The sequence below is a fragment of the Chiloscyllium plagiosum genome, chromosome 5 (genome assembly GCF_004010195.1).
Source record: "Chiloscyllium plagiosum isolate BGI_BamShark_2017 chromosome 5, ASM401019v2, whole genome shotgun sequence".
Classification (NCBI taxonomy): domain Eukaryota; kingdom Metazoa; phylum Chordata; class Chondrichthyes; order Orectolobiformes; family Hemiscylliidae; genus Chiloscyllium; species Chiloscyllium plagiosum.
In genome coordinates this window covers 70,045,640-70,055,695 of record NC_057714.1, presented here as the reverse complement: position 1 = coordinate 70,055,695, position 10,056 = coordinate 70,045,640, and the positions used below count along the sequence as shown (strand labels likewise).

At 42.1% G+C, this 10,056-nt stretch overlaps 1 protein-coding gene across 12 annotated transcripts in view; it reads left to right on the top strand.

Annotated features, from left to right (window-relative positions):
* Positions 1-288: 288 nt before the first annotated feature.
* The window catches only part of steap4 (STEAP family member 4), a 26,836-nt gene continuing 17,068 nt past the window's right edge, over positions 289-10,056 (top strand). The window contains exons 1-4 of one of the 12 annotated variants that reach the window (XM_043690303.1): positions 290-493; positions 764-853; positions 6,711-6,909; positions 8,477-8,638. Coding sequence is in view for 1 of the 12 variants with exons in the window: in XM_043690300.1 (XP_043546235.1) it covers positions 4,586-4,591 (6 nt within the window). In the remaining 11 variants the exon portion in view is untranslated. Of the gene's footprint in view, positions 494-763; positions 854-4,392; positions 4,592-6,710; positions 6,910-8,476; positions 8,639-10,056 lie in introns of those variants that run through there. The other 11 variants (XM_043690304.1, XM_043690302.1, XM_043690305.1 and 8 more) reach the window with 11 other exon arrangements.

The following is a 10,056-nucleotide window of genomic DNA, read 5'->3' as shown; positions in this document are numbered from 1 at the left end:
TAATAACACCATTCATTGCATAACAGTTGAAAATATCTGAGGTTTGAATAAATTACATGTACATGATGTTAGTGTACATCCTTGACATCTGATATAATTCAACAGCCTTCTGAAGTATATTACTCATCCAGTGTACTGGCACTACATTGCTGTAACTATTGTGCTTTCAGAAAGTAGGTCAGAATACCAGTTGCATAATACTATGGTGTACATTTCTGGGAATGAACTGTTAACATCAGATTAACGGTCATTTGGGATTTCACCACAATCTTTGAGGAATTTGAATATGATTAGTAATGACTTGTGCTGACAGACAGAGAGTAAGAAAGGAAAGCAGTGGGCAATTGAGAATCATACAGCTAACTATTTAAAGGCAGAAAGCATTGAAACACCTCCCAGATTGTTGAGCCTGTACGGACGACCAAACAAACCAGCAAATGTGAGCTTCTAGCCAACTGTGTGGCAATCTTGGTACAAAAGATTACAGATTGTGGTGAGTTAGATAACTTCTGTTGGAAAAGAAAATGAAAGATATTTCACAAATCTATTTTTTCAACAATTTAGAAAGCTGCTTTGTGTACAGTAGTTAAAAGATCCAAATATATTGTCAGAAAATCATGAAATGCAAGATGTGAAAATTGCTCAGTCTTTCAGTAGTTTAATCCAATTTTTCTCTTAACCTCTTCTTTCCCATGTTGTTTAGTAATATTAGGTTATACTTTTAAATATTTTTAGTGGTCTTTTTGATATTTTGTTCAAGCAGATATGCTTATTGTGTGAGCAAAGACAGCGGGGCCAGTAATAAATGTCTTCGACAGATGGGAACAGGACAGTGATACTGCAGAAATCACAGGTGCTTGTGAACTTCTGAATTTTTGTCAATAATCTTTTGGATGGGAATCTTCTGAGGTTGGCTGAGGTACTGCCTGAATCAGGTACGAGCCTGATTAATTGGTACTTAATAAAAAGTCAGCAATATTTTCACCAGAAACAGCACATGATGGAGGGGTTTACTAGCAGCTGGTGATAAAGAACTGGAACAGTGTTTCAGAATTGGTATTTCAGGGACATTATCTGCAAATGCTCAGGTCACTGGAATCCAGCTATAGACTTTACCTGCCAGTGTTTCTTTTAAGAATTTCTTCATTAGCTTATTTCTGCTTAGTCCTCTTCAAAGCAATCAGAAAAAACTCAGTACAATATTACGCACTGTCTGATGTGGAAGTCACCCTTATTGCCCTCGTAGCAACTCCACTGGTCCTTCCCACTGTTTGTACACACTTTAATCCTTAAATTCATCATGCATGAGAAAACAAACTTCCATTTACAACCTTAGGATCTTGCTAAGCAATTTAGACCCCACGTTTTTGCATTGCAGTCAAATGTAGGAAATGCTTCAATGCTTCAAAGAAAGCAATACTGTCTCAATGACAGCAATTAAATAAATGACCAGAAAGTCTGTTTTTGATGTTATTTTGGGATTGAGTTTCAAATGGAACTCTTCTTCAAATAGTGCCATGGATGCATCATTCTCATAAGGAATTGATTTAATGCCTTATCCAAAGACAATCCCCCAGTACTTTGCAACATGTCCATAAGGCCATTGACCATAAAACATAGGAGCAAATATGGGCCATTCACACTATTCAGTTTGATCCACCATTCAATGAGATAGCTGATGATTTGATAATCCCCAACTCCACTTTTCTGACTTTTTCCATAACCCTTGATTCACATACTGATTAAAAATCAATGTCTCTCAGCCTTGAATAAACTTAATGATTCAGTCTCAACAGCCCTCCGTGGTCAAGAATTCCATTGGATCATAACCCTCTGAGCAAAGAAATTCTTCCTCATCTGTGCCTTAAATATTTGATTCCTTACTCTCAGATTAGATTCCCTACAGTGTGGAAACAGACCCTTCAGCCCAACAAGTCCACACCAACCCTCCCCCCCTCTGACTAATGCACCGAGCACCATGGGCAATTCATCTGACCTGCACATCTTTGGACTGTGGGAGGAAACCCACGCAGACACAGGGAGAATGTGCAAACTCCACACAGACAGTTACCCGAGGCTGGAATTGAACCTGGTGCTGTGAGGTAGCAGTGCTAACCACTGATCTACCATGCCGCCAGTCTCTTCCACAATGGGAAACAACCTTTCTGCATCTATCCTGTCAAGTCCCCTAAAATTCTTATATGCTCTAATGAAGTCCCCTCTCAATCCTCTACATTCCATCATGTACCAGCCCAATCTACTTGACCTTTTCTCAAAAGACAATCCCTCCACACCTGGGAGTATCAGCCGAGTGAACCTTCTCTGGACTCTCTCCAATAGCAATATAGCTTGCTTTAGATCACAGGCCCAAAACTGTTTGCAGTTTTCCAACTTGGTTTGACTAGTGCCTTGTATGAATTAATTAAACAAGTAGAGATGGCTGGACGGGTGATGTGCTCTACCTGTATGATGTGTGAGATGGCTGATCCCATTGTGAATGGCAGGGACAATATCTGCAGAAAGTGTTGGTTGCGGGAACAACTCCAAATCAGAATTGATGATGTGGAATCTGAGCTTCAAACACTGCAGCACATCCGAGAGGGGGAGCGCTTTGTTTCAGGAGGCAGTCATACCGGGTAGATTAAGTAATTCAAATTCAGTTAGTTATCAGGAACAACTGAATGTGACTGTAAGTGAGGTAGGCAGGGGGATGCTGAGTTCAGGAATGGAGGAGCCTTAACTCTCAACCTTGTCCAACAGGTATGAGATTTTTGCTCCCTGTATGGGTGAGGGAAAGGCCTGTGGACAGGTTGAGCCAGCTGACCTCGGCACCATGGTGCAGACGGCCATACAGGAGGAGGGAGCAAAAAGACAAGTAGTTGTTGTAGGGGATTCCATAATTAGGGGGACAGATAGTATCCTTTTGTGAGCCGGATGAGAAGTCCTGCACAGTGTGTTGCCTGTCCGGTACCAGGGTGTAGGACATCTCTGACCGGCTTGAAAGAGTATTGGAGCGGGAGGGAGAAGATCCAGTTGTTGTGGTACACGTTGGCACAAACAACACAGGCAAGGCTAGTCAGGAGGACCTGTTTGGGGATTATCAAGCACTACGAAAGAAACTGAAGAACAGGTCTTCAAGGATCATAGTCTCTGGATTACTGCCCGAGCCACATGCCAATTGGCATAGGGATAAAAAAATTAGGGAAGTAAACACATGACTAAGAGATTGGTGTGGGAAAGAGGGATTCCACTTCATGGGACATTGGTATCAGTTTTGGAACTGGGGCGATCTGTACCGATGGGACGGTCTCCACCTGAACCGATCTGGAACCAGTGTTTAAATAGAGTGGACACTAGGATTTTAAACTTGTGAGTCGGGGGGAAGGGAAAGCAAAAGTAGAAAGCTAAGCAGCAGGTTAGCATGTGTGCAGGGTTTAAGTTCAAGGTAGACCAGGAATGAAGCAAAAAGGAAGGATAACTTAGCACAAATTACTTTCGGTGATGGAAACCATGAGGATAAGAAAATTAGCATTAAGGTGATTTACCTGAATGCTTGTAGTATTCATAACAAAGTAGATGAATTAACAGCACAAATCATCGCAAACAATTATGATGTGGTGGGCATCATAGAGATGTGGTTGTAGGGGGTTCAGGACTGGCAGTTAAATATCCAAGGATTTACAACTTATTGAAAAAACAGGGAGGTGGGCAGAGGGGAAGGGGTTGCCTTGTTAGTTAAGAATGAAATTAAATTTATGGCACAGAATGACATAGGGTCAGATGATGTGGAGTGTGTGTGGGTGGAGTTGAGGAACCACAAAGGTGAAAAAACCAGAATGGAAATTATGAACAGACCTCCCAGAAGTGGTCAGGACCAGGGACGCAAGATGTACCAGGAATTAGATAGGGCATGTCAGAAAGGCAAGGTCACGGTGATCATGGGGGACTTCAATATGCAAATGGACTGGGTGAATAATGTTGCCGGTGGATCCAAAGAAATGGAGTTCATGGAATGCTTACAGGATGGCTTTTTGGTACAGCTTGTGATGGAGCCCACAAGGGAGCAGGCTATTCTGGACTTAGTGCTATGTAACGAGCCAGACTTTATAAAAGACCTTAAAGCAAGCGAACACTTCAGAGGCAGCGATCATAATATGGTAGAGTGCAGTCTGCAGATTGAAAGAGAGAAGACAAACTCGGATGTAATGGTGTTACAGTTAAATAAAGGTAATTACAGGGGCATGAGAGAGGAACTGACAAAAATTGACTGGAAGCAGAGCCTAGCAGGGAAGACAGCAGAACAACAATGGCAGGAATTTCTGGGTTTAATTGAGGACACAGTACAGAGGTTAAATCCAAAGAAAAGAAAGATTACCTGGGGTGGTGGGTTGTTGGGGGGTGAGGTTGGGTGGAGGAGGCTAGGGGATTAGACAGCCATGGCTGACAAAGGAAGTCAGGAAGTGTATCATGGAAAAGAAAAGAGCCTATAAAGTGGCCAAGAGCACGCGGAAATCAGAAGATTTCGGAAGACTACAAAACAAATAGAGGATAACAAAGAGAGAAATAAGGAAGGAGAGGATCAAATATGAAGGTAAGCTAGCCAGTAATATTAGAAATGATAGTAAAAGTTTCTTTCAATACATAAGAAACAAACAAGAGGCAAAAGTAGACATTGGGCCACTTCAAATTGCTGCTGGAAGGCTAGTGATGGGAGATAAGGAAATAGCTGAAGAACTTAAGAACTACTTTGTGTCAGTTTTCACAGTGGAAGATGTGAGTAATATCCCAACAATTAAGGAGAGTCAAGGTGCAGAGTTGAGTATAGTAGCCATTACAAAAGAGAAAGTACTTGAAAAGCTAAAAAGTCTAAAAATTGATCTACATCCTAGAGTTCTGAGGGAGGTGGCTGAAGAAATAACGGAGGCATTGGTTGTAATCTTTCAAAAATCACTGGAGTCTGGGAAAGTCCCAGATAATTGGAAAATCGCTGTTGTAACCCCCTTGTTCCAGAAAGGGTCAAGACAAAAGATGGAAAATTATAGGCTAATTAGCCTAACCTCGGTTGTAGGTAAAATTCTAAAATCCATCATTAAGGATAAGATTTCTAAATTCTTGGAAGTGTAGGGTCGGATTAGAACAAATCAGCATGGATTTAGTAAGGGGAGGTCATGCCGGACAAACCTGTTAGAATTCTTTGAAGGGGTGACAAGTAATTTAGACCAGGGAAACCCAGTGGATGTTATCTACCTAGTCTTCCAAAAGGCTTTCGATAAGGTGCCTTACAGGATGCTGCCGAGTAAGGTGAAGGCCCATGATGTTCAAGGTGAGCTACAGGCATGGATTGAAGATTGGCTGTCTGACAGAGGTTGGAATAAAAGGTTCTTTTTTGGAATGGCAGCTAGTGACAAGTGGTGTCCTGCAGGGTTCAGTGCTGGGACCACAGCTATTCACTTTATGTATTAATGATCTGGACGAAGGGACTGGGGGCATTCTGGCGAAGTTCGCCGATGATATGAAGTTAGGTAATGCTGAGGAGGTAAGGAGGCTCTAGACTTTTTGACAGTTTTTGAGAGTGGTCCAAGAAATGGCTGATGAAATTCAATGTAAGCAAATGTGAGGTCTTGTACTTTGAAAAAAAGAACATAGGCATGGACTATTTTCTAAACAGTGAGAAACTTCATATTACCAAAGTACAAAGGGATCTCGGAGTGCGAGTACAGGATTCTCTAAAGGTTGACTTGCAGGTTAAGAAAGCAAATGTAATATTGTCATTTATCTCAAGAGGGTTGGAATGTAAAAGCAGTGATGTGCTACTGAGACTTCATAAAGTTCTGGTTAGGCCCCACTTAGAATGCTGTGTCCAGTTTTGGGCCCCACACCTCAGGAAGGACATACTGGCACTGGAACGTTTCCAGCGGAGATTCACATGGATGATCCCTGGAATGGTAGGCCTAACATACGATGAATGGCTAAGGATCCTGGGATTGTTATCATTAGAGTTTAGGAGATTGAGGTGAGGTCTAATAGAAACTTATAAGATAATACATGGCTTAGAATGGGTGGATACTGGGAAATTGTTTCCGTCAGGCGGGGATACTAGGACAAGTGGGCACAGCCTTAGAATTAGAGGGAGTCAATTTAGAATGGAAATGAGGAGACATTCTTCAGCCAGAGAGTGGTGGGCCTATGGAATTCATTGACCTGGTCATTAAATGTCTTCAAGACAGAGATTGATAAATTCTTAAACTCACAGGAATTAAGGGATACGGGGAGAGTCCGAGTAAGTGGACTTGAAATGCCCCTTAGCCATGGTTGAATGGCGGAGTGGACTCAATGGGCCGAATGGCCTACTTCCACTCCTATTTCTTACGGTCTTATAGTCTTCTATACTTTTAGCGAAATCTCCCTACATTTGCACTCCGTTCCCTTTGAAATAAATATAGTGGTGCCTCGGAATCCAAATTTAATTTGTTCCACAAGGCTGTTCAGATTGCGAAAAGTTCAGATTCCGAAACTATTTTCCCCATAAAAAATAATGGAAAGTGAATTAATCTGTTTTTGGACCCAAAAAAAACATTTTCAAGACACTTTTAACTGCAAATACACATGGTTAAGGTAAAATATGATGAGTAAATGACCTAAATATCAAGTAATAATAATAAAAGCAAGAAATAAATGTACTAACATGAAAATAACTTCATTTACCTTAGTGAGGAGTACTAATGGTGAATGCACTTATTTGCTTCACTGCTCTCCTTGGGTGCCATGGTGAATACACAAGGGTGATAATTTAAAAAACACAGCACAAATCAAGGTGAAAACGCGAGGTAAACCAGTGATGGACACGCGAGAGATGCTTTCACGACTACTTCCCGGGACGAACTGAACAAATAATGTGCGACCTGAACGGTACGTGGTGTTCAGATTCTGAAAATATGTTCGGATTTTAGGGCAAAATTTTCTCAAAATAATTGTTCGGATTCCAAGTTGTTCGAACAATAGGGCGTTTGGATTCCGGGGTCACCACTGTATTCCATTTGACTTCCCAAAGACCCATTGAACTTAGATGCAAACTTTTTGCGATTCACAGACAACAACTCCCAAATCCCTTTGTTCAGTAGCTTTCTGCAGTCCTTCTCCATTTAAATAATATTCACCTCCTCTATTCTTCTTGCCAAAATGCGAAATTTTCTTTGTGTCATCCTCGCCACTTGCCTTTCCACTCATTTTTGTGTCATCTGCATACTTGGCTACAGTACATTCATTTCCTAATGCAAGTCATTCATACACGTTGTAAATAATTGTATCCAGCACTGAGCTCTGTGGCACACCAACAATTACAGATTGCCTTCCAGAAAATGCAGGCCTTAACACAACTCTTGGTGTTTTCTATTGGTTGGCCAATCCACTATCCATGCTAATATACTACCACTAACACCACGGCTCTTATCTTATTAAGTAGCCTAATGTGTGTCACCTTATCAATTGCCTACTAAAAATCCAAATATATTACATTTACAGGTTCTCCTTTATCTATCCTGTTTGTTACCTTCTCAAATACTACAAATAAACTTGTCAGGCCTGAATTCTCCTTCATGAAGCTATGATAACTCTGATTGATTTGCATCATGCATTTCTAAATGCTCTGCCAGTATCTTCTTGTCAATAGGCTGTAACCTCAGTACTAGATCATTTACTTAGGTTGTTGATTACTGTAGAGATTCAGTTTATGATATGGTGATCTGAAGGTAAGTTGCCAGGGTTCACACCTTTCTAACTCCATATCAACCAGCGGCCTGTTTCTGTGCTGATGTCTGGGAAGGCTGAAATGATTATTTGTTCTGGAGTATTGTCCACTCAAATTCATCTAAATTGAGTCATCAGAGGGATTGAGTTAAAATAAAGAGCAATAAGGACCCACATAGTTCAGAAATATTGTCACAATGTCTTAATGTAAAATTTCTTCAGAAGTGATAAAAGGAGCAAATAGTTAGACAGATTCCCCCTGAGCATGACCTCCAGCTTTGCCTTTGCTAAAGCTCTTGTAGTTGTCTGCTTCAATAACGTTAAAGGTCTTCCTGCTTTCTGGGCAAGGGCATGGAAGACAGCTGGCCACTATACCCTCTGGTGTCCACTTTCCCTGTGAGTGGCTGTTATGTCATGTTGTACAAATGTGTGAAGTTAATTCCTATAGTGTGCTTTGTGAGAATGAGCAGCAACAACTATTGAACAGGATGCAAAAGTGTTTCTGTCCAAGGAAGTAGCTCCAGTATGAAACAGAAACTATATCATAGGGATGAAATGCTTTGCAGTTAATACCAGGTAAAGGCAGAATGCAGCTTTTAACTGTTGTGTGAACGGCAGTAACAGGCAAGTGCGTGATTACAGTGATGAGAGGATTTATTGAAAGGACCACTTGTGAGAGAAGGAGAAGCACATGGAGAACATCATCAATTCCTTCTTTACACTTTCACAGGATTTGGGTGCCATTGGCTGGGCCAGCATTTACAGCTCATTCCTAACTGCCATTCAGAATGGAGGTGTACCCTACATCTTGAAGGGCTCCAATTGATTAGCCAGACGACCAGCAGTGCTGATCGGAAGTGGGTTCCAGGATTTTGACCATCTACTGAAGCAGGTGATACAGTTCCAAGTCAGAATGTTACAGGACTTGGAGGGGTGTGTGCAAGTGGTAGCATTCCTATGCAGATGCTGCAAACGGAATTATCAGCATGTTGGGGTGAAAAGCCAGCGAGTGCCATTACACAATGTAATGCTGAGAAATAAGGATAGCAAAACACAACTTGTCACTCTTGCTGTTGTGTTACTGACATCAAAATGTCTGTGGCACTGAATCATGGGGTGATGGTCCTGATGATATTTTCTCAATATATTCAAAGCTTCCCAGGGCATCCCTCCCACCACACCCAGTTCCTCCCCTCCCCCATCTTGCTGTGCTAGGATAAATGATCGTCGCTACTACATGCTTACAATTATTCAACAAAAACATCACTGTGAGCATTCTGGCAAAGATTTCTCCCTCAACCAATAAGCCAATTATCTGATCATTATAATTTGTGGGCTTACCCTGCATACATTCACTGATGCAATTCCCTACCTATCGATAGTGACCATGGTTCCAAAGTACCTCACTGGGTCTGAAGTGGTGGGCCTTTGGTACTGCAAGCCATTTTATTTACACTGTGCCCCACTCCCACTTTTTGCTTGTTTGGCCTCTTCCTCTCCTGTCTTCTGGGAGGCTGAACATGACTGGAAAAAGGTCTTAATTCAGCATTGGGAGGCCTACTAATATTTTAAATTCCAGGTTTCATCCACATAGGCCCAGTCCTAAGCCCCAAATCCAAATGAGCAAGAAGCAACAGCTGGGAAGGTAGGAATTCAAGGGAATGAGACCAGGAATGGTCATTTATTGGGAAGGGATTCAGGTGGGTCTTACAATCAGAGGAGGGAGGTGCCTGAGGCAGGAGACCTATGTTTTCTGTGTGAAGACCAGAGTAAAGGCACAGTATTCAATGGCATTGGTTTAAACTGAGCCCTGTGGGATGACAGCAGACCCTCTGTGAGATATTGGGCACATGAGTTTAACAACATGCCTGTTGGGTTTCCGTTGAATCATTGGGGTTGAATTTGTCCCTTACAATATGCATCTTGGAGAAGTATCATTGAGACAGTTCAAAATCAGTTTATGCAATACAGGTCCTCATTACATCAGACGAGGAGAAAGTGTGGACTGCAGATGCTGGAGATCAGAGCTGAAAATGTGTTGCTGAAAAAGCGCAGCAGGTCAGGCAGCATCCAAGGAACAGGAGAATCAACGTTTCGGGCATAAGCCCTTCTTCAGGAATGTTGAAAGTGTGTCCAGCAGGCTAAGATAAAATGTAGGGAGGAGGGACTTGGGGGAGGGGCGTTGGAAATGCGATAGGTGGAAGGAGGTCAAGGTGAGGGTGATAGGCCGGAGTGGGGTGGGGGCGGAGAGGTCAGGAAGAAGATTGCAGGTTAGGAAAGCGGTGCTGAGTTCGAGGGATTTGACTGAGA